This window comes from Mus musculus, chromosome 2, assembly GCF_000001635.26.
Source record: "Mus musculus strain C57BL/6J chromosome 2, GRCm38.p6 C57BL/6J".
In the NCBI taxonomy this organism is placed as follows: Eukaryota; Metazoa; Chordata; class Mammalia; order Rodentia; family Muridae; genus Mus; species Mus musculus.
In genome coordinates this window covers 103,786,042-103,810,762 of record NC_000068.7, presented here as the reverse complement: position 1 = coordinate 103,810,762, position 24,721 = coordinate 103,786,042, and the positions used below count along the sequence as shown (strand labels likewise).

Sequence of the window (24,721 nt, the reverse complement as noted above, 5' to 3'; positions counted from 1 at the left end):
CTCACTTTGTAAACCAGGCTGGCCTCAGAAATCCTCCTGCCTCTGCCTCCCAAGTTCCAATTGGTTCTTGATCTGTCAGTAAGGAAATCCATGGGCCAATTGCTGGGCGGAAAAGAGAGGTGGGATTTCCGGTCCCAGAAGACAGACCAGTCATAAGGGAGGAGAACAAAGTTCAACAAGCTTTGGAAAGAAGAGAATCGGGCAACCACGTGAGATCTCAAAGTGGAGTGGCTACACAGACCACTCCTACAGGCTGTTGGTCTGGGGAGTTTAGTAATTGTGCCAAGAAGGCAAGTTGAAAAGGAAGTACTGTGTGTGTGTTTTATCTGCGGATTCAAGGGAAGCTGGTACTGGGCTGGTTGTGCGGTCACTTCCCGGAGCTAAAGGCAGGTAGAGCTTAAAAATGACCTACACTCCTATACTTCATCTACAAATTGGGATCCCTAGTATTCTCTCTGGGATTCAATTAATTTGCCAAAAATGGTTCACTGAAAATCAGGTAAACATTTTGAACTCTGATAGAGGATATAGTGAAGGATTCACGTAAACACCCAGACAAAAAGATTATCAAATTAATTCAAAGGATCACACGCTGCCAGAGGAGAGGGACTCAGAGAATCACAAAGGTCTTAGGGTTCTGTGAAAATACAAATATCAAAGACCCAGTATCAGACCTGGGCAGTGGTGGTGCATGCCTTTGATCCCAGCACTTAGCACTTAGGAGTCAAAGGCAGGTAGATCTCTGTGATTTTGAGGCCAGCTTTGTCTATAAAATGAGTTCTGGGACAACCAAAGTTACACAGAGAAACTCTGTCTCAAAAAGCCAAAGTCAGCCAACCAACAAACCAACCAAACAAGCAAAGGACCCAATAGCACTCTGGCCCTGCGGTGGTGGCCCATGCCTTTAATCCCAGCACTTGAGAGGCAGAGGCAGGCGGATTTCTCAGTTCGAGGCCAGCCTGGTCTACAAATGTGAGTTCCAGGACAGCCAGGGCTATACAGTGAAACCCTGTCTCAAAAACAAACAAAAACAAACCAAACAAACAAACAAAAAAAAGAATCTCTCTGGACCCTCGGCAGTTCAACAGGGAGCAGGAAGAAGAGCTAATATGTGTTTACAACCTCACACTCACATAACCCTTTCCTCCTGAGAGCTGGTTGTTAAACTTGCCCTATGGTTGCCTTGGTATATTTCTAGACTTATAGTCTGGGAAAGATAAAACCCTCAAGTTTTGGAAGTTAATAAAATCCTGTCATGTTAGATGTTGATAGCACAAAATGCCCATGGTCAGAGACTAAAAACCAAACAACAACAACAACAACAAAACAAACAAACAAACTCCCCATCCATCCCCAAAACATGGGCTTGTTTCTGCGTGCTGCAAAGGAAAAGGAAAGTGAAGGTTCTAGATCTGTGCGAGGCTGCATATCAACCTCCTTGAATGCAGGTTTCAAAAACTGGGGAGCCTCAAGAGATGGCTCGTCGTTAGTTAAAAGTACTTTGTACTTTTTACTCTTTGTACTTTTTACTCTTGCAGAGAATGAGATTTCAGTTCCCAGTGCCCAAGTCTGGCATCTTGTAACCAACTCTAACTCTAGCTCTGATGTCCTCTTCTGGTCATCATTGGCACACACAGACACACACACACACAGAGACACAGACACACACACAGAGAGAGAGAGAGACAGAGAGAGAGAGAGAGAGAGAGAGAGAGAGAGAGAGAGAGAATAAATCTTTAAAATATTGAAGTCTAGGCCAGTAAGATTGTTCATCAGACAAAGGTACCAAGCCTGGCAACTTGAGTTTGATTCCTGAAGAGGTAATAGAGAAATTATAAAGAAATCCTACAATCTCCACATGTTCATTAGGGGATGTGTATCAATGTGTATATATATATATATATATATATATATATATATATATATATATATATATATATATGCATATTCTCTCTCTCTCTCTCTCTCTCTCTCTCTCTCACACACACACACACACACACACACAGGAACTATGACAGAGAATTCAGGGCAACCCTGGGTACTGACCTTCAACCCCAGCTGGAGTGTAGAACTGGAGTTCAGTGCTTAAAGACACAGTACCAGAAACACCATGTGGAGCAGGAAGCATGCTCCCAGAATTCAGATTGCTGCAGAGTGAACAGGCAATGGTCAGAAACAGGTGTCAGGAAACATGAGCATGGGCCTTTGGGTTTGACTTTTCTGCTGCAAAGCTGGAGAAGCCAAGTAGGTCTGATGCCAAGAGAAAGCTTTGAACTTTAGTTTTTTATTCTGATGAGGTAGGGGAAGCTTAATTTTTAAAAAAGAGAAGAGGGGAGGGAGAAATGGGGAAAGAAACCAAGGAGGCAAGGGGCAATTAACAAGGTCTTTCAAGACTGACTTTAAGTTGAGTTCAAATCTAGCACTGGGCAGACCATGATGTTGAGAGTGGAATGGAAGTAAACGTTCTTACAGTTAGGTTGTACTAGGTTGCTAAAGGTCAGAGCCTTCTCAGAGGAAGGAAATATAAGTAAAGAGTGTTTAAAATTCACAAATGTTTTATTACATACATACAAATATAGACATACTAATATATGTATATTCCATTGCTATGAAGAGACACCATGACCATGGCAACTCTTATGAAGGAAAACATTTAATTGGGGCTGGTTTTCAGTTCAGAGGTTTAGTCCATTATCGACATGGTGGGAAGCAAGGTGTCGTGCAGACAGACAGAATGCTGAAGAGGAGCTGAGAGTTTTGTATTTGTATCCACAGTCAGCAGGAGGAGACAGAGACACACTCTGGACCTGGCTTAAGCAGACCTCAAAGCCCACCCCCAGTGACATACTTCCTCCAACAAAGACTCCTAATAATGCTACTCCATATAAGCCAAACTTTCAAACACACACACATATATAATTATATAGTTATATAACTGCAAATGTACGTCCAACATGAGACACAGTCTCAGTTACTCTGATCTATGTTATAACTCTAAATAACTCATTGAAACGCTCCCTGTCTCGGTGTGTGTGTGTGTGTGTGTGTGTGTGTGTGTGTGTGTGTGTGTGTGTGTGTGTAAAAGTATGCATGAGTTTAGGGGCCAGCGGTCATGTTGGGACCTCTGTTGCATTCTTTGGTCCTCCCCCTTTTTAGACAGGATTTCTCACTGAATCCAGAATTCACTGATTTGACTAGACTGCTTGTCAGACAGGCAGCTTCTGTCTCTCTCAGTGCCTGGGCTGTGACATGTGCCAATATGCTCGGCATTTACATGGGTGCGAGGGACCGAACTCAGGTCTTCACACTTGTGTGGCAGGTGCTCTACAGACTGAGCCACCTTCCCAGCCTCCGTTCTTTATTATTGGTAAGATGGAAAAAGACTGTGCTATTATTATACACATTAAAGAGAACACCATGAAGTTCTCAGAGTACAGTAGGTGGTCAAAGGGTGGTAGTCATAATTACTTTTATTTGAATTATTTCTAATCTATTCTGACTAAAAAAATTAGAATAAGACCAAAAGTACAGAAAACTATAATTTTTTTTGTATAAGAACAAATGACTTAGGATTTATTTTCTCTAATTATTTTCTTTAAAGAATAGTAGGTGTTTAATGACTCTACAAAAAAAATTAACTGAGATGATTTTTAAGAGTAGGTTATCTAAGAACCAGTGAGATGGCTCAGCAGGTAAATATTCTTGCTAATCAAGTCTGACATCCTGGGTTTGATTCCTAGAACCCACCTCAAAGTGGATGGAAAGCCAACCGCTCAAAGTTGCTTTCTGACCTGCATATGCACACTCTGACATTTCATTCTCAACACGGTGGCACACGCCTTTAATCCCAGCACTCTGGAGGCACAGGCAGGCAGATTTCTGAATTCAAAGCCAGCCTGGTCTACAAAGTGAGCTCCAGGACAGCCAGGGCTATACAGAGAAACCCTGTCTCGAAAAAACAAACAGAAAGAAAGAAAGAAAGAAAGAAAGAAAGAAAGAAAGAAAGAAAGAAAGAAAGAAAGAAAGAAAGAAAGAAAGAAAAGAAAAGAAAATAGGTTACCAGCCGGGCATGGTGGCACACACCTTTAATCCCAGCATTTGGGAGGCAGAAGCAGGTGGATTTCTGAGTTCAAGGCCAGCCTGGTATACAGAGTGAGTTCCAGGACAGCCAGGGCTACACAGAGAAACCCTGTCTCAAAAAGAAAAAAAAGAAAGAAAGAAAGAAAGAAAGAAAGAAAGAGAGGGAGGGAGGGAGGGAGGGAGGGAGAGAGAGAGAGAGAACAGGAGGGCTGTGTAGAAAACACAGTATGAGGGCACTTGGGTGAGGCCTAGGCACAGTGAAGAGAATTCTGCTGGGGTCCAGCTGGGAGGTGAAGTGTTGGGCTAGAGAGATACCCAGAGTCTTTCTCTGTTCTCAGAGAGTGCTGTTCTCAGGCTGCGAATGTGGCTAAGTGGTGGAGAACTTAATCAAATACTTATAAACCCGTGGATTTTGATTCTCAGCTCTGTAACAAATCAATTGCAAGGAACACTTCTTGTCTCTGAACTGTTCCCTGGAGATAGAATGGTGGACCAGCAGCCTTCCCCAGGTAACTTCTAGGCCAGCCTTTCAGGCTTTATCCTTCTCACAAAGCTTCATTCTAATTCCCCCACCCCCTGTCATTTCCAGCAAATAACTATCACCTCTACTTTACAGGAAAAAGAAAATGATCCATCCTGCAGCAATCCTTCCCATTTCTAACCACTGTCACTACAAAAGCTACAGATGACTTCCTTCAGTCCCTCACAGTAAGTGTCTCTCCTCTTGTGGCTGAGTCCCCAGCATCTACCATTCATCTATGCCCAATTCTTTGCATCGGGGAAACCATTTGGGGAAACCATCCAAATTGTACCTCCTCAATCTCCAGCTCTCATGCTGTTGTTCAGTTCTTAAAATCCAAGATTTCTAGTTTGTCTTGACTGTTCAGAATTGTTTTGACTCAGTTGATTGTTTGAAATGGTTTCTTCCTTTGATTTCTCGGATATCATACTATTTTCTCTTTTCTTTGCATGTTCCCTTCCTTGTTCTGGCTTTCCCATTCACATAACTTTTAAATATTGGTTGTATCCTAGCTTCTTTTATTTTTTAATATTTCAATAGATCTCATTAATTCTCATCACCAACTTCAATTGCTAGCTAATTATGAGTGAACTCCACAATGACTGTTTAACCAGGACCTTGCTTCTGAATTCCAGGACTGACTCAAATGTCTGCTTAGCAAGTTCACATGAATATCTCTTAACCTCTACAAACTTAACATGTATAAAATTGAACTCCATGTATAAAATCGAACTCCTATTGCACCATCTGGTCCTTCTGCAGAGAGGGCTTTAGCATTTACTGGTACAAAAATCAGAAACCATGTCACCTATGACCCCTTTTCCTTCCTTCCTTCCTTCCTTCCTTCCTTCCTTCCTTCCTTCCTTCCTTCTTTCCTTCCTTCCTTCCCTTAATCAATTACCACATTCAATTTATTCCACCTCTGAAGTTGTCTTAGCATGGGTTTTATTGCTGTGAAGAGACACCATGACCAAGCCAACTCTTTTAAAGATTTATTTATTTATTTATTTATTTATTTTTCAAGCCGACTCTTATAAAGAAAAACATTTAATTGGGGCTGGATTACAGTTTCATCGATTTAGTCCATTATCATCGTGGTGGGAAGTATGGGAGGGTGCAGGCAGACATGGTGCTGGAGGAGCTGAGAGTTCTTCTACACCTTGAACTGAAGGCAGCCAGGAGAAGACTGTGTTTGTTTCACATTGGGTGAGCATTTAAGACCTCAAAACCCACCCCTCCTCCACAGTTACACACTTCCTCTGACAAGGCCACACTCCCTAATGGTGCCACTCCCTGTAGGTCAAGCATTCAAACACATGAATCTATGGGGGCCATTCCTATTCAAACCATCACAGAAGTACTGTATATAACATATATTTATGTCTATCTCCCCTTTGGAATCTCTTCATGTCTCCTGGAAGTCCTTGGTGGAAGCCAAGGTCACTTTTACGACAGCAGCGGCTTCTCATTTTTCTACATCCACATTTGCCTCTTTCAGATCTATTTTCTGCAAAGCAACCAGAGTGAACTTTAGAAAATACAGATCTGATTAGACCAATATATCCTGTTTCACTCTCCTGGGGTTGAAAATGAGGTCACATTCCTCTCAGTGCTCCAATCAAATGACTTTGAGCCTTCAACTTGTCTCCCTTGTGTGATAATTTCAGATTCCAGAGCTTCAGATTGTCTTAATAAACTAAACTGGAAAATTTGTGCGGATTCTTTTTCACTTGCTGTGACTGCCAGTAAAACGCAAGATTCTACCTATTCCTCTGTCACCAGTGACCTTATTATTTGCAGTGTGATTTGCTTTGGTCAGATGTGACCAGCCAGTCCAGGTTAATGTCCACTCAGTGAGAGGAAGTGATCTTTGATGATCTAGGGACCCAACAGTACTGACTTCTAGATGGAAAACAACCCCAGAATTTTCCAAAGTTTGCTACTCAGACTTGATGATTTTGTCACAGGCTTAGGATCCAAACACCCATTCTCTTCCCTTACATATTTCCTAGTTCATACAAGGGGGAAATCGTTCCAGTAGATTCAGAACCTGCTTTTGTTCTCTGAGGCAAAGCCCTAATGGCTTTGTAAGCTAGGGCCCAACTCTGCTGCACCAGAGGTTCAAGCCACAGAAGGAAAAGCTGAGGCCTACCCCCCATCCCAGGCATTTGAAGCCTGTTGTGCGTGATCAAGTTTTGTCTAAGAGGCAATATTACCTTAGTTGATCTTTAACCAAAATGTCCTTAATTCTTGTCTAAGTTGTGTTTGCTTTTTTTTTTTCCCCCCTTTGGTTTTTCGAGACAGGGTTTCTCTGTATAGCCCTGGCTGTCCTGGAACTCTCTGGGTAGACCAGGCTGGCCTCAAACTCAGAGATCCACCTGCCTCCCCAGTGCTGGGATTAAAGGCCTGCACTGCCATGACAGTAAGAGTGATTTAAACCACATTTGATGAAATTAACATTCCCTATGTCACTCAGCAAATATCGAAGCCAGGCCCCTTTATGGCTTTCTTTTTTATTTTTGGTTTTTCGAGACAGGGTTTCTCTGTGCAGCCCTGGCTGTCCTGGAACTTACTCTGTAGACCAGGCTGGCCTCAAACCCAGAAATCTGCCTGCCTCTGCCTCCCAAGTGCTGGGATTAAAGGCATGAGCTACCACTGCCCAGCTATGTGTTTGCCTTTTTACCTGACTGCTAAGTTGAGCTAGACACTTTGAGAATCCCAGGAGAGGGCTAAGCTCAGTAGCATACACCCTTAATCACACCTCTTGAGAGGCAGAGACAGGTCTCTGGGAGTTTGAGGCCAACCTGGTCTATATAGTTACCAGGGACAAGCAGGGCTTTGAGAGAATGTGTCTCAAAAAACCAAAACCAATATAAACAAACAAAAAACCCAATAAAACAAAACCAACCAACCAATCAAAGCCCCAAAACAAACCAAAACCAAGAAACAGACAAAACGCAAGCTGAACAACAATATGAACTAACCAGTGCCCCCGGAGCTCGTGTCTCTAGCTGCATATGTAGCAGAAGATGGCCTAGTCGGCCATCACTGGGAAGAGAGGCCCCTTGGTCTTGCAAACTTTATATGCCTCAGTATAGGGGAACGTCAGGGCCAAGAAGTGGGAGTGGGTAGGTAGGGGAGTGTGGGAGGGAGGTTATGGGGGGTATGTGGGACTTTTGGGATAGCATCTGAAATGTAAATGAAGAAAATACCTAATTAAAAACACACACACACAAAAGCTGAGCCATCTCACTGACCCTGAAAAGGATGCTTAGAATCTGGGGTCCAAGGACCAAGCATCAAAGGCTAACTACCAGAAACTGAATTATCTGCAGAGTTGGTGCCATCACCACACACCTTTGTGAAGAACTGTGTTAGTGTGAGAGAAAACTGGAATTTAATTTCAAGCGAACCATTAAAGAATAAAATATCAACAGCTTTGGGGCTCAGCTGGAAACCCAGAGTTGATCTTTAGCATTATATAAACCAGGATTGCTGGTTTATTCCAGCACTTGGGAGGTAGAGGATCAAAAGTTCAGGCCAGGGCTGGAGGGAAGGCTCAGTGTTTAAGAGAGCACTCTGTTCTTCCAGAGGGCTCAAGCTCTAGACCCAGCCTTCACACTGGGCTGCTCTAAAATACCTGTAACTCCAGCTCCAGCCCCTTTCTGGTCTCCATGGTATGGACACTCAAGATGTATATACTTATACTCAGAAACACACCCATCCACATAAAAATGTCCCCTCTAAAAAGAGCCCCTTCAGGTCATCCTTGGCTACATAGTAAGTTTGAGGCCAGCCCAGGCTACTTGAGTCCCTATCTCAAAAACAAGTAGGCAAACAAAAAACAGTATTTGGGAAAATTAAAAGTAACAAACCCTATTTTAAACATACTGTCTTTATAAAATATGTCCTATATCTAGGTATAACATTACAAGAAAAGCTGTACATAGGAGGATATAAATTACTATTTAGGCCAGTAAGACAGCAAAGAGATCAGCTATGGTAATCCCTGTCAAACTGATGCACTAATACAGAGGAAATATATGGACAAAAACATTTTGGCAGGCCTGATACTGCTTCTGAAAAGAGGTGAAAAGGCAAAGCTTACGATAAATGGACTATAGTTAGCTGAATTCACAGGAACGGGGGTATTAGAAAAGTATACCTGAGATATTTGATTTGTATTAAAATGAAAACAGAGATTTTAAGAGCCTTGTGTGTGACGTTCATACTTTCACCAGGTTTCTCAACATTTAGCTGAAGCAAAGATGCACTTGATGAAAAATCTATTTTGGTACACACGAACTTGACATCACCCAGCACTTAGGAGGCTGAAGCAGGCGGATTGCCATGAGTTCACAGCCCACTTGGGCTCCATAGTGAATTCAAGGCCAGTCTACTATTTAAGTGCTTCTGTTATTCAAAGTCACTATGGAAACCTCAGAAGGCTGTTGTCTCAAGGATTAAAATGTGTATCGGCTTGGGAAATCTGGGTTGTTAGAATGTACTATTGTGTATAGTTCCAAGGCTTAAGGACACTGGCAAGTGTTTTCCACTGCTCTGCACTCTCACTTGGGTTTGCTTAGAATACCCTTTATACTTTTCCTTTCACCAATACAGTGATTCTAATGGAAAAAAAAGTTAAAGTACTGCAGTGATTTAAGATTTTGCATAAACATTCCCCTTCTTTCAAACAGGAAACAGGCATATCTGGTTTACGGAGATCATTTTATTGGGCTAAGCAGGAAGTCAGCCTGAAGACACAGCTTTCCCTTAAATGTATTGGCCTTCCTGGACTTGCTGATACTTCTTGAGAAGATCAGAGCAGAAAGAAAAGAGGGGATTGAGATGACATAGTGTAGAAAGTGAAACCACAACAGTTATGTGTGTTCACCAGTGTTTCAGTTTCCCAAGTAGGTCCCTGACAGAATATTGTCTCTTGATCCTCTTACTGTCTTCGGTGTCATGTAACTCTGGCATATGTTGTATGTCTGGAGAATTTGACTAACTTCTAGAGCCAGCCGTGGAGATATGTGCCTGTAATCCCATCCCTCAGGAAGCTTTGGCAGTAGTACAGTGAGTTCAAAATGGCTTGAGCTACACAGTGAGATCCTGTCTTAACAGCCCCCCTTTCCCACTACTGGAAATACCTCTGACAGTCTTGTCATTTTTGGAGACACGGTTTCTCTGTGTAGCCCTGGGGGTCCTGAACTATCCAGACTGGTCTCACACTCAGAGTTCAGGATGCCTTTGCCTCCCAAGTTCTAGGCCTGTGACACCACTGCCTACGGATACCTTTGATAGTCTCACAGCATAGTAACCAACAGCCTCTCTGGCAGTCTGGTCTACTGAGCACGACTACAAGCAGAGCCTTCTGTTTAAGGCAGGGCTTTGAATACTTGTGTTACAGAAGAGGGAGAGATAGTATTTTAGATGTAGATGACTTTTGCTGGGAGAGCATTTGTGGGCATGCACATTCCACCGAAAGCATAGCAAGTCTAGAAAATAACTTGGAGTCCATTTTCTCAGTCTACCACGTGGTTCCTGGAGGTCAAACATGGGTTGTGAGGCTTGTGCAAGTGCTTTTTCTTAGTGAGACATTTCACTGGCTTGTATTTTAGATGTGTACTCTGTCACAGTGACTTAACTCTGATTTGCTGTTGCATAAAAGTCTCCATAGAAAGTACATGGAGCTGGGCAGTGGTGGTGCATGCCTTTAATCCCAGCACTTGGGAGGCAGAGGCAGGAGGATTTCTGAGTTCGAGGCCAGCCTGGTCTACAGAGTGAGTTCCAGGACAGCCAGGGCTGCACAGAGAAACCCTGTCTTTAAAAACAAAACAAAACAAAACAAAACAAAAACAAAAACCATGGAGGCAGATGTTTCAATAAATCTTTATAAAAACATACAGACCTGGGAGATAGCTTAATGGGTAGAAACACTCTGTTAGCATGAGGACTGGGCTGAGTCCCAGAACCCATGAAAAAGTTGAGCATGGCTATTTGTGTCTGTGACCCCAACATTAGGGTCAAAGTCAGGAGGATCTTCAAAGCTCTCTGGCCAGTCAACCTAGCCAAAATAGTTTCCCTTACAGGGAGAGATAACTCAGAAGACATTAAGTCAAAGGATAGAGAAGACAATGGTTTCAATATCTGGTCTCAAAGACATTGGTCAAGTTGTGCTGAATCAAGCAATTTTTCAAAACTCTCCAAAATTCTCAAGATTTGGTAAAAATGCAGGCAAATTCAGTTGGTTTGGCTTGGAGGTCAGAGATAGTGATATGACATTGGTTGGTTTATATTTGAAGTTACAAGTAGGATCATAATCCTCTCTAGTCAGAATATTTTTATCATAGGGCTAAATAGTTTACTTAAATCATTTCTTAGGTTGACTTTTACCCTTCTCATACCTGACACACAGCTGGCTAGCAAATCTTTTGGCTCTTGTTGCAATGTAAACTGAATCTGACCCTGGTTACCATCTTTCACTGCTCTACAGTTACAATGTACAATGAATCCGCCTGCCTGCATTGCTTCTGCTTCACTGTACTACAGTGGGCTGGCTCATTCCCACAGTCTGTTCCTTGGTCTCTCGGCTTCTGGTTTTATTTTAGCCTCTCATCTCTAGTACACATTTCTTGACAACTCTTTATACAGCAGTAAGGGTGGTTTTAAAAATTTACTTTTTGGCTTTCTGAGACTGGGTTTCTCTGTGTAATAGCCCTGGCTGTCCTGGAACTCTCTGGGTAGACCAGGCTGGCCTCAAACTCAGAGATCCACCTGCCTCCCCAGTGCTGGGATTAAAGGCCTGCACTGCCATGACAGTAAGAGTGATTTAAACCACATTTGATGAAATTAACATTCCCTATGTCACTCAGCAAATATCGAAGCCAGGCCCCTTTATGGCTTTCTTTTTTATTTTTGGTTTTTCGAGACAGGGTTTCTCTGTGCAGCCCTGGCTGTCCTGGAACTTACTCTGTAGACCAGGTTGGCCTTGAATTCAGAATATCTGCCTGCCTCTGCCTCCCAAGTGCTGGGATTAAAGGTGTGCGCCACCACTGCCCGGCTTATGGCTTTCTTTCTTACTCTTTCTAGCCACTGTGAAACACATTAAGGTTTTGCCATATTCTCCTATGTCACTCTTGTTCAGTCTGGAACTTACTAGGTAGACTAGGCTAGTCTAGTAGTCTTGAGCTTAAGAGGCCTGCCTGTCTCTGCCTCTCCAGTGCTTGGATTAAAGGCAGGAGCACTAACCAAGCTCCTCTCAGATCTTGCTCAATGGTGTTTCTTTTACTAGAAAGGTCCTCCTCTAAGCTCTCTTTGCTTCCTCCAGTCCTGGCTCAGAAGTACCCAGGAAGGTTTTCATTCCCCATCACCTTTTTTTCTTCCTTTGGTTTGTTATTTTTGTGCATACCTCCCAATACAAACACTGTGAAAAAAAAAAAGCTGTTTTGTTCACCATCTCTAGCACTGCAGATTTCCTAGCATGCCATAAGGTGCTCGATAAATACTTAAAAGCACAGATTACAGACTTTACAGTTAAGTGGAGTGAGTATCTCAAGGCCACGGGGTGCTGCTGTTTCTCCAGGCTCCCTCAGGATATACTGGTGCCAGCCAGTGTTAGTCATTTTAATTCTTTGATAGAACCCTCTTCTAAATTTCCTTTTCATGGATTTTAAATTATAAATTGGTCATTTACTGCTCTCATACATCATGTTGCTGAATTTTCCACGGATCATATTCCTTTTAGTACCTTTCTCTAGATCACTCATTTTTTCCTTTTACTCGTTATCCACCCTCTTTGACCACCCCCCCGCCCCCCAAATAATTCTCCTGGACAAAAAAGTGCCCCCCTCGCACCCCCTCCCGGCATCTTGCATAGTCTTTAAAGTTTTGGGTAAAATCTTAAACAAATCGGGTAAAGATAAGTAATTCCTGATAGGGCGTACTTATCTATCTCAGGGTAGGAGAAGACGGGTTTTTAACATGACTGGGGTAATTAAGGAGATCAAAAAGCCATGAAGGATGTTCATTCTCCATGCCTAGGTTATTGTATAATTATTATGTGGCAAGTTGCCTTTTCTCAGACCTTTTAGGGTGAGTTTGCATGCTCTCCATACAGAAGGAATTCTAGAAGCTGGGATTGCACCACCCACCCCACGCACCCCTTACTTGCAGAAACCTTTGCCCCTCCAACCCCCACTCCCACCAAATAAGGGCTCTACAAGGGGCAGTCCTCAGCTCCAGAGCCTGAGGCTTGACACCCATTGTCCCCGTTAGGATGTCAAGAGATTTCGCCTGAAGGACCCCAGCTTAGGTTTCACTCAAAACTCAAGGATCTGGGATAACGGTCTCCGTGAGGGTACTTTCCAGATATGCAAAGGGACAGGAACCTGGCGCCGAGGACACGGCCCGACGGGAGGCGCGGTCCGGTGACCTTTTTTCGACAGGCATTCCAGTCGGGCAGCCTCACCGGCTTGAAGGCCCTCGCTCCCTATTGCTCCCGCCCCCCCTCGTTGCAGAGCGCTGGCTGGCTAAGTCCCTCCCGCGCCGGCTCTTGTCCCACTAGGAGCAGCTCAGAGCCGCGGGGACAGGGCGAAGCGGCCTGCGCCCACGGAGCGCACGTCTCTGTTCTCAACGCAGCACCACCCTTGCCCCCCTCGGCTGCCCACTCCAGACGTCCAGCGGCTCCGCGCGCGCACGGTGAGCGCCATCCCGGATCAAAGGCGCCGAAGGGGAAGAAGGCCGCTGTACCTGGGTGTCCTTTTTACCTTCGGAGCGGTCCGAGCGGCTGGGAGGGCTCGCTCAGGGCCTCCCCACCCCCACCCCCAACCCGGTCACTCCAAGTGCCCTTCTCCACCCCTGGCCCTGACCTTTGTCCCTCTCGTTCTCGCAAGGCAACGGGTGCCACTTGCCCCGATGGGGACCGTTGCCCTGGCGGTTGACGGCGGCCGTGCCAGGCCCCGCCCCCGGCGCGAGCTTGGTGCCCCGGGGAGGGGGGAGGGGCGGGCGGCCCGGCGCCCCGCTGGCGGGTCGCGCGCGTGCCCGTGGGCCCCTTCCTGCCGGCGGCGCGCGCCGCCCCCTCCCCCCACCGCGCGCGCGCGTAGCCGCCTGCCCGCCCGCCCGCTGCGCGTTTTGTCCCGCGTCTCTCCCCGTCCGTCTCCTGACTTGCTGGTCTTGTCCTTCCCTCCCGCTTTTTTCCTCTCCTCTCTTCTCGGTCTAAAGATGCCCTCGGCCACCAGCCACAGCGGAAGCGGCAGCAAATCGTCGGGACCGCCGCCGCCGTCCGGTTCCTCCGGGAGTGAGGCGGCGGCCGGGGCAGCTGCGCCGGCTTCTCAGCATCCGGCAACCGGCACCGGCGCCGTCCAGACCGAGGCCATGAAGCAGATTCTCGGCGTAATCGACAAGAAACTTCGGAACCTGGAGAAGAAAAAGGTGCGAGGAGTTAGTGGAGAGGGAGGGCTCGTGGCTCCAGCCCTACACCGGTCCCGGCGGTGGATGGTGCTCCTTGCCCAGAAAACGGGCGCCTCGGGGAGGTGCCTGTCACCTGACCCCAACGCGGCGCTGCCTCTAGGCCTCGGTTACTCACATCAGGCTGAGCGGGGCCTTTCCGCCTGGTGACCGGTTGCTTGGGTGGTGGGCCCGTTGCTGGGTATGCTCCCAAACTGAGGCCTGACTTTTGAAGGAGGCCAAGGGGAAGAAACAGTGTGCCCGGCCCGATTGCTCGTGGAGTTGAGCGGTCCATGCCTTGTAACTGTGGCGTTTGCCTTTGGTACCTAGGCTGGGGGCTGGTGGAATGGCTCTCTTCCCAAGAAAAGATATGTGTCTAGACCTGAACTAGGGTTGCAGTCCCGTCAAGTCCTAGTTAAGCGGGCCTTTGCTTGGGTACCCCCGCCCCCTTCCGATGGGCTCCCTACGTTTCCCCCTTTGTTTCGATTGTCTGGGTGCTTGGAACCTCACGCCCAGCCTAGTCACGAGGTAGTTTTTAAATGAGTGTTTTTTGTTGTTGTTTTTTGCCATGACCTTTTCTTTTTAATTTATTATTTTTTACCGCTTCAGCATTCTAAAGGGTCAGGGAGATTTCCTTGATCTTTCGGAGGTGGATCTAGTTTAGACTGGAGACTGCCTCTGGGTCTCTGGGCACATGGAGTGTCTAACATGGCGGCGGCTGCGGGAGAGGGAAGCGCTGTACAGGAGCTGCATTGTGAGCACAAAGCGAAAGCAGAGGGGGAGGGCAGAGACCAGGCAGCAGCCCCGCCTAGCCCCCCCTCCCAAAAAGTCGAGCCACACCCACACTGTTTTGGCTTTAATATTTAGCCATTCTGGACCATACTGTTAGATTACTTAAACCGGCTTTTTTGTTTTATGCGTTTAGTGTAGGACCGTATACCAACACAGTTTAGAGGAAGAGTCTGGGTAGAAGTAAATTTCTACCCTGATTAAGAAAAGTAGTGGAAAGGGACAAACATGGGGTGGTAGAGTGAAAATGGAGGCAATTTACCTGGAACTGTTATTCTAACTTGCCCTTTTACATTAAGTATAATGTAACTTTTGATAACTTATGCCTGCCGGGGCATATTTTAAAATTTTGAAAAATTCCCATGAAGATGTTTAGTTAGTTGTTTAACTAGTTAGAGGAGATTAGTGAGATAGGATATTGGCTAAAAATCTGAGCTGTAGGAGGTAAGTTGGAAAAATCCAGGCTATTTACATCTTAATCTTGTGGTTTATCTGCTGATTTCCCATTTTTAGTAGTGAGTTTGAAACATTCACCTTTGTACTTTTTCTGTTTCAGTGTTGAAGAGTGGCCATATTACTAAAACTTCCCAGACTTTATTTGAAATTGTGAATATACATGAACAAGATATGAAACTTTAGCTATTTTGATAAGAAATTTTAATGTATTAAATTATTAAATAGTGAAAAGAGGAAATATTAAAATAGTGAAAGCACTGTAAGCTACATTCAAATATGGAATTTCATGCCAGCATTTCCTTTTTTTTTCTTTTTTTTCTTTTTGAGACAGGGTTTCTCTGTGTACCCCTGGCTGTCCTGGAACTCACTCTGAAGACCAGGCTGGCGCCTCTAACTCAGAAATCCTCCTGCCTCTGCCTCCCAAGTGCTGGGACTAAAGGCTTGCGCCACCACACCCTGCTAGCATTTTCTGATACTTGCGTGTGTTTGGTACCCTGTGTGAAATTGAGTTTAACTTGGGTATCTTTAAATTTTCCTAATGCAATAAAGCAGTGTTGTTAGGCTGTTGCTCCAAACGGTTTAATTTTTGGAATTTCTGGGAACTCAGTTTCTTGTAGAATAGGATCCGACATGAGCTTTAATGATTTGAGGTATCAATGTTAGTGGTTGCAAATTCTTCAAATATGTTTATTAAAGAGCAATGTTGAGTAGCAGTCATTATATTTGTGAGGTGACAGATTGAAGTGTTTAAGGGCATTTTAAAACAAGACACAGAAAATGAGGTTATCCCCATGGAGACTTGAACCATAACTGGCCACTTGTTCTCTCTAGCTATAGGTAAGAGTAATGTCATCACCTGGGCCATGGTGGTACACTCCTTTAGTTCCTGCATTCAGGTGGATCTCAAGTGTGAGGCCAGCCTGGTCTACAGAGCCAGTTAAGGACAGCCAGGACTACTCAGAGATACGTTTTTTTCCAAGATTCATGATTGATATGAAGATTGACTCAGATAATAGTATCTTATGATGTAACAACACAGTTACATGAAAATGTTTTCATCATTTCTGTTGTCAGTGTTTTGATTGCTGAAGAAACAGTGAGAAGATGGGGTTATAAACACAGGCTGGGCTGAGCTGCTCCCTCACTAGACTGCTGATAATGGATCTTTTTTGTTTTTGTTTTGTCTCTCTCTCTCTCTTTTTTTTTTTTTTTTTGAGACAGGCTTTCTCTGTGTAGCCCTGGCTGTCCTGGAGTGCACTCTGTAGACCAGGCTGGCCTTGAACTCAGAAATCCACCTGCCTCTGTCTCCCAAGTGCTGGGATTAAAGGTGTGTGCGCCACCACTGACCAGTGATTATATTGGATCTTAATGACTGTTAAAGAAGCTACAGTTACTTTGAAGATGCTCAAGGCATTGGACTTTGCATTAATATGAGCACATCTGGTTTTCATTTATTTCTCTATGACTGGATGATTTGACCCGTGAGAGGTTTTCAGTAGGACTGAGCATTTGTAAAAAAAAAAAAAAAAAGAGGATTTGCTCTATGAATCAGTTTTAATACTTCTTTAGAAACTCCAATGTAATGGTCATATTTGATTCTTACCTTTTCATACTACAGCCTGCTAGACCAAGAAGGCATTCTAACAAAAGTTACTAGTAGCTAATGTAGTATACCACTTTAAGGCAGAGACCCAATACAATTGTATTTTATTTAAGAAAACAGTTTTTTTATTCATTTGTTAATTTCTGCAGTGAGAATGCAAACTTCCCATTGGTGGGGTTCACAGAATGATCAAATATCCTGCAACAGAAATATATGGCTTGGTCGTTTTTTGAAGTTTAAAATCAATTGTAAATGTTAGCGCCTTACTTAGCAATTAAAATACAAATAATACTGAGTTGTAGGACTTATTACCTAGTTTTTTTGAGCAGTACTTTCAGTACAGAAAAGGGCTTTAGGCTATATAAGATGATATTTGGAAACAGTCTGCAGTTTAAGAGATACTTATTTGATAGTGCAAGATATAATCAGTTTTGATGTAAAGGATGTTTTTAATAGGTGGCATTTAAAATGACTGACAACTCTACTAGGTGAAAGGTTAGCTAGTGTTCTCTTTGCTTTAAAAATCCTTAACTGAAACAAACTGATTGGGAAATGTATATATATTTTTTTATCCAGACCCTAAAGCAGTGGCTCTCAACCTGTGGGTCATGACTCCTCTAGAGGGTGGGTGGGGTCACCTAAGACCATTTGAAAATACAGATATTACATTACAATTATTAAATGAAGTAGTAACAAATTAATTTTGTGATTGGGAGTCACTACAACATAAGGAACCATATTAACAGGTCATCATAGCCTTAGGGAGGTTGAGAACCATTGCTAAAGGCTATGTACTTTATGTCTTTGTAATTAATATTCATTAGATAGTGAGGGTAACCTTTCTAGGCCCGCAGTGTGTTTCTTAGAATTTTTGATGCAACTGTTGTACAGGGCTTGTGTTAAATGCTTTAATAAATACTCATTCTTAAAACAATTTAATAGATAAAAATAATTGGTTTTTTTTTTTTTTTTAACATTTCAGGTTTTGGGGTGAGTTAGCTTCTTAATTGTTTTGCAAGATCCATTCATTCCCAGCACAGAGGCTAAAGTTACTACGTTTTATATTCTTGTCTTAGAAAAAAAAAAAAAACCAAAAAACTACGATGCTTAATTTAAGAACAAGGTTGTTTCAAGGGTCTATATGTAGCTCTGGTCATTCTGGAATTTGTTATCTAGCCAAGCCTGGTCTGGAACTCACAGATCACCTGCCCCTGTTTTCTGAGTGCTGGCATTAAAGGAGTGTGCCACTATACAAGTTTACTTTGTTTTGAATTCACCTTGCCAAAGGGAAAAACTATGACATGTGATTGGTTCTCAACTCTCTGTGCAACAACCCCCCCCCCCCCCCACCATGGTGTATGATATTTGAAAAGGTTGAGTTGTGAAGGCCTTTTCCTGGGTGAGAATAGAATCATGAGTGTTGTTGTGTTGTGTTAAATGATAGATTTTACCTTAGGATACTTACGTGAATAAGAATACATTTTGTGTTATATACAGATTATGAATATAATTTGTTGGAGCTGGAGAGATGGCTTAGCAGTTAAGAGCACTGTCTATTTTTTCAGAAGTTCTGAGTTCAATTCCCAGCAACCACATGGTGGCTTACAACTGTCTATAATGGGATCTGATGCCCTCTTTTGTCATGTAAACATAAGTGCAAATAGAGTACTCCTACAGTTCACAAAAACAAAAAACAAAAACCCACAATTTGTCAAGCAGAAGCTCTCCTGATCTACACAGTAAATGCCAGGACAGCCAGAGTGGCACAGTAAAATCCTGTCTCTGGGGTGAGCAATGGTGTATATTTAAGAGAGGGTTTCTGTGTATAACTACCATGGCTGTCCTGAATCTATCCTTGTAGCCTAGCCTGACTTTGCCTTCTGAGTGCTGGGATCAAAGGTGTGCGCCCCCCACTCCTGGCTGAGTAAGTCATTATAATCTTAAGTGAGTAATTACTAAATTTATATTTTGGGGTAGGTTGAAGATTAATACTGTCTCATCTTTTTAGAAATCTAGTAAAAATTGGTTGGTGAAAGTTGTCATGACTAAATTGACTTCAATTCTATTGCTATGTTGTTACAGAACCTTATTTTTTAGAGCTAAAAGCCACCTTAAAGATTTGTCCAATTCATTTTATAGAAAAGCAAATAGATCTATAAACTGATCCAGGTCTGAAAGGGTGATTTAATGTTCATAGGGATAATCAGAGTTTGTGACATTGTTTAGCCTATGTGTAATTGTTCATCTTAGTTACCCTGTAGAATGAAATAAACCCTTTTACTTCAAATTCTTTAAAACGTTTTAAAATTTATATGTATGACTGTTTACCTTAATATATATATGTGTGTTCTATGTTCTATGTTTCTATATAGTGCCAGCTGAGGAACTGGAATTACAGATTGCTGGGGGTTTTTTTTTGTTTGTTTGGTTTGGTTTTTTTGGTTTTTTGGCTTTTCGAGACAGGGTTTTTCTGTGTAGCCCTGGCTGTCCTGGAACTCACTCTGTAGCCCAGGCTGGCCTCGAACTCAGAAATCCACCTGCCTCTGCCTCCCAAGTGCTGGGATCAAAGGCTACAGACTGCTGTGATCTGCCTTGTGGGTGCTGGGAACGGAACCGTATCAACAAGTGCTCTTAACATCTGAGCCATCTCTTAATGCTCCCTCTCCCACTTTTGAGACAGGATTTTTCTGTGTTGCCCTGGCTGTCTTGGAACTTGCTATATAGATCAGAAACTTGCTATGTATAGACCAAGTTGGCCTCTCAGATCCACCTGCCTCTACCTCCCAAGTGCTGGAATTAAAGGTCTGTACCACTGAGGTGGGCTGTTTGTTTGTTTATTTATTTTGGTTTTTCGAGACAGGGTTTCTCTGTATGATCCTGCTGTCCTGGAGCTCACTTTGTAGACCAGGCTGGCCTTGAACTCAGAAATCCGCCTGTCTCTGCCTCCGGAGTGCTGGGATTAAAGGAGTGCGCCACCACCAGCTTGTTTGTTTATTTTGATGTTGTCTGTCTTGGTAGTCTGCACAGCCAACAGGAATTGTGTTGAGATTCTTTTTGTAGTTGATTTAATGTTTATGCCTGGGTGTATGTATGTGAGTGCATGTGGTTGTGAGTAGCTGTTAGTGTTGGGACCAAATCTGGGTCTTCTGCAAGAGTAGAGTAGGAAGCTTTCTCAAGTGCTGAGCTGTTTCTCTAGTCCCTAGTTACTCTTTTAAAACTCTAGCATGCAGCTAGGTGTACTGGCATATTCCTTTAATCCTAGCATTTTAAAGGTAGAGGTAGGTAGAGCTCTGTAAGTTCACAGCTAGCCTGGTTTAGATAGCGAGCTCTAGAACAGTTGGCTACATAGGCCTTGTCTCAAAAAACAACCTCCAAAAGGTGAAAAGTTCAATATGCAAGGAAAAAAAACCTTGTTAGACATTTATTAATTACATTGCTGAGTTTTATAAATTGTCTAGGTAATGAACATACCAATGTCAGGTATTAGAACATAATTAAATGAAACTTCAAAACATTTAAATTGTTTATGTGTGTGTGTTCTAGAGCACAGATTGCAGTGTGCCTTTTGAGGTCAGAGAACAATTTTCAGGCTTCTCACCTTGATATGTGGCTCCTCTGACTGAACTCAGGTCACCTGGCTTGACGGCATGAGCCTTTATTGCCTCAGCCTTCTTGCTATACCTTTGCATATAATAATACTAGTCAGGGCTGGCTGCAAATTTACAGTGTAGGAGGATGACCTTGAACTCTTGCTCCTCCTGTGTCTGCTTTTCCAGTGCTAGGGATACAGATGTATCACATGCCCAGATAAAACTTCAAAACTTTTAAATGTTGCATTTTTCTTTTTTTTTTTGGCACATATATATATTTGCCAGTCTCAATCTTGAAATGTTGTAAACCAGGAATATTTGAGTAACAGACTACATTCTTAGAGGCTAGGCTCCTGGTGTCTTTGTAATGTTGGTCTGCCCCCACCTCCACCACTGCCCCCACCCTTACCCATACACAGTGGGTGTGCAGTAAAGGAGTGAGGAGGAGTAGCAGAAGCAAAGTTGAGCCCCAAATTTCCCACCAGCTATTGGAGGGCTCTTACTGAGGATGTGTAGAAAAACATGGGAGAGAAAGACTTTCCTGTGTGTAATTAAATTCATACTTCCTTGTGCTGGAGAATTAGAGTAGTGGTTAAGAGCACTAGCTGTTCTTCCAGAGGACCCAGGCTCAATTCCCAGTACCCACATGGTAGCTCACAACTGTTTGTAACTCTAGTTCCAGGGACTCTGATAACCTCATACAGACATTTACAGGTAAAAAAACCAATGAATACAAAATAAAAATAAAACATTTAAAATTTATACTCTCTAAGGAAAGGGTAAGGCGTGCTATTTGATCTGATCGGTCTGCTAAAGGAGCCTGCTTTATTTAGGTTTGTTACTTGTCTGCAGTCTTGGGACCTTTATATACTCTGCTGTAGGTTCTTCACCTTAAGGGTTTTTTAAAGTTGGTGATTATCATTGGAGGTAAGGCTCACTAGTAAACCATTCTGCTTGCTGTTCTTCCCTAACGAGGAATATTTCATACTCTGCCTAAAACATTACCTAGAAATATTTGTAGCACCACCAACAATCCTTAATGGATTAATCCATGAAAGGAAAACTTAACTTTTTTTTTTATTTTTTTAAACTTGAATATTTTTCAGGTGGGCAGACAAGTAGAACAATTCTGGTAGTGTAAGCAGGATTTGTCAATACTTTTAGTTTTAGGCAATGGCTTCCTTGTAATATTCTTACTCCAACATAGAAAATTAAAAAATTTGCTAGGCTTAACCCCAGCATTCAGGCAGAGGCAGGTGGATCTCTGAGTTCAAGGCCAGCCGGGTCTACAGAGTGAGCTCCAGGGAAGCCAGGATTACACAGAGAAACCCTGTCTCAAAAAACAGTCTGCCCCACTGGGCAGTGGTGTCTCACACCTTTTTAATCCCAGCATTTGGGAGGCAGAAGCAGGTGGATTTCTGAGTTCGAGGCCAGCCTGGTCTACAGAGTGAGTTCCAGGACAGCCAGGGCTGCACAGAGAAACCCTGTCTTGAAAAATCAAAAAAAAAAAAAAAAAAAAAAAACCAAAAAAATAAAAACAAAAATAGTCTGTCTCTAATTTACATGACTCTATGAGGGGAAGAGAATGATCATGAATTTGTGCATGTGTGTGTTCTTCAGTTGTACACAAAGATAAGTCTACAGACTTATCTTTTTTAGTAGCTTTGTTAAACAGAGCAACTAATAGTTCTAAGCCTTGTGATTATTACTTTTTCAACTTTTAACCTTTTTTTTTAGGTGGTATACTGAGGATCACATTCAGGGCCTTTGACAAACAAGGCAAAAGCACACTAAGCTATGTCTGGTCCCACCCTTCAGATTTTGTAAGAATGTGATTCCAAGTTGATGGTGTTGGAAGTCTTTGACATTTTCCTTTTCTTATCAGGGTCAATTGCTCCCATTCCTGCATGGACAGTAAGGGGTTTGCAGGATTATCTTTTTAAAGTGTGAAATGAAACTTGTATGTTAACTTTGCTGTATATTAACTTTGAAAAAATTAGAATGATAACTAGATAACATCAAGTAAATACCAAGAAGTACCTTCGTCTTACACTCTTAATACTTTTTTGTTTAGGGCAGACTAATGCTACATGAACAGGCCTTCAGCATTTGAAGAGAACTGTTACAGATCTTCTGAGTTGTACGTGTTTTCTCCACTATTCTCTGAAAAAAACTGACAAGTTTTGCTGCTTTTATGAATTTTACCAGCTACTAAGTCTCAGTGGAGAGTGACTAGGAAGTAGCTGTTTACCGCTTACAGTCAGAAGTGCTGTTTCTCCAGGTGATGTGTAGGGAGCAAGGCTTTAATAATTTGAATTATCTGGAGAGAGAAGTCACTAGTGAATGTGGAAAGTTGGAAAAAAAAAAGAAAAATCTTTTCCTTGCTGTGTCTGGATTTATGGTTTTTAAAGTATTACTGGATTTATTTGGCTTGGGTACAGAAAGTACAGCCAGGTGCTTTATAATCTGTCTCAGGTTAGGTCTCATTAATTTTAAGAACAGAAGTTATCTGGGATTCCCTGGGTAAGCATGGTTTTTCAGATGATATCTTTCTTGGGACTAGTTAAAATTGAATAATTTTATTTTTGGAGTCTTTTAAAATGTGTAGTTGAAAGTTTTCTTTTGGGATGGTTCAGCAGTTTAGAGCATGTGTTGCTCTTGCAGAGGAACATATTGTGTTTAGTTTCCAGTGCACAAATGATGGTTTACTATCATTTGTAACTCCTGTTCTACCTGTTCAGGGTATCTGAGCCCCTCTAATGCTCTCATTGGGCACCAGGTGTGCATATGTGTGCATATACATACATGTGTGTGAATACTCACATATGAAGACGCAGATAAAAAATTAAGGATGGTTGAGTTCTATAGTGGGATTTTAGCTGTGATAGTAAAGTTTGGGAGCACACCTGGCACAGATACCCATTTGCTGTATTGATTTTAAAAACCTATGTCAGTAAAGAGGCTTTGAGTTTGAAGGTGACGACTTTGGGAAGGATGGAACCTTAAGACACACTGCTGTCGCTCTTCCTCCTCCTCACCATCATCATTATCTCAGGTTGGAAAAGGAAACAGCAGTATTAGGCAGAGGCTGAAGTGACTCTAGTTAACAGCTGGGATTCGGTGACCTAAAAGATGGATATTGAGATAACATGTAATTTTTCTGGGATATATTACGGCAAGTTATTTTACTGCTACTCTTTTGTTTATAATTAGGTGAAACATGATTGACAATAGTGCCTCACTTGTATTTCACATAGTCCTGCTGGCTCTAGAAAGAAGAAACTGGAGTTAGAGTAGGACAGAATAGCACTTGGTGTAGTTATTTCTCTGTAACACAAGCTTGACTTATAGTTGTACTTCTGTTATAAGGTTTCTCTTCATAGATTTGTTATTTTGGGAAATGCTTAAATTTTAACTCCTTCATGGTACTATAAATGAAAAACTTTAATACAGTTCAGAATATGTAATAGCTGAAAAAGAAACCTTAATTTGACTTCCACAATCAGTGTTTCAAGGCAGCAAGGACAGATTAGTGTTAATTAGTATTATGGTAGGCTTTATCTTTTTTTATTCTACCAGTGTAGCTCCATTTTATAGGGAAAAAAAAGGCTTATTTACCCGTGTGTGTTTAAAAACTATTTGTTTTAATCACTATTTTAGACGGTTATGTTCTGGCTTCAGGGAAGAACTCTACCTTCTGACCTTTTTATTTCCCTAATCTTTGCCTTTTTGGTTTTTTTTGTTTGATCTGTTCGTGTAAGCCAGTCCTTGTAGCTTATTTTATACTGCGAAATATAAAACCAAGTGTATATGAGTGCTCTTTCTTCATACACACCAGAAGAGGGCATCAGATTTCTAATTGAATTTTGAATTGGAAGTGAAAATGGGAGCAAAAGCATCAAGGTAGTCTCATTTCTTTCTAGTCTGTTTCAAAGATAAGGTGGTGTTGGGTAGTGAGTTAATTGTATCTTTTCTCTTACCACTGAAGGCTACTTAGCATGGCAAGCTATTTTTATTTTCTAAAATAACAGGGAACACAGTTGAGGGTTTTTTTGTCTATTACAAGTTTTTTACATTCATTACTGAATTAAATCATAAACCATTTTTAACTTCTGCTACTTTAGTTTATTACCAAGGTTTAACAGAAGCACTGCTTTTCAGTAAAAGGTGGTAATTATTGAGTGAGCTAGCTTTCCATGGCTATGATAAAATTAAAAAAAAAATCAAACAGAAGAA

General features: G+C 42.5%; 1 protein-coding gene and 1 long non-coding RNA gene across 7 annotated transcripts in view; both read left to right on the top strand.

The window, feature by feature from the left end:
- Positions 1-140: 140 nt before the first annotated feature.
- Positions 141-6,311, top strand: 4930547E08Rik (RIKEN cDNA 4930547E08 gene). Its single transcript, NR_040514.1, has 4 exons — positions 141-290; positions 4,504-4,589; positions 4,697-4,788; positions 6,099-6,311. It is a non-coding gene; the product is annotated as an RIKEN cDNA 4930547E08 gene (long non-coding RNA).
- Positions 6,312-13,093: 6,782 nt separating this feature from the next.
- Positions 13,094-24,721, top strand: part of Caprin1 (cell cycle associated protein 1) — a 34,725-nt gene continuing 23,097 nt past the window's right edge. For 3 of the 6 annotated variants that reach the window (NM_001111290.1, NM_001111289.1, NM_001111292.1), the window contains exon 1: positions 13,685-14,032. In NM_001111290.1, the coding sequence (NP_001104760.1) occupies positions 13,823-14,032 (210 nt within the window). In that variant the 5' untranslated portion in view covers positions 13,685-13,822. Of the gene's footprint in view, positions 13,301-13,684; positions 14,033-22,559; positions 22,626-24,721 lie in introns of those variants that run through there. The other 3 variants (NM_016739.3, NM_001111291.1, XM_030251880.1) reach the window with 2 other exon arrangements.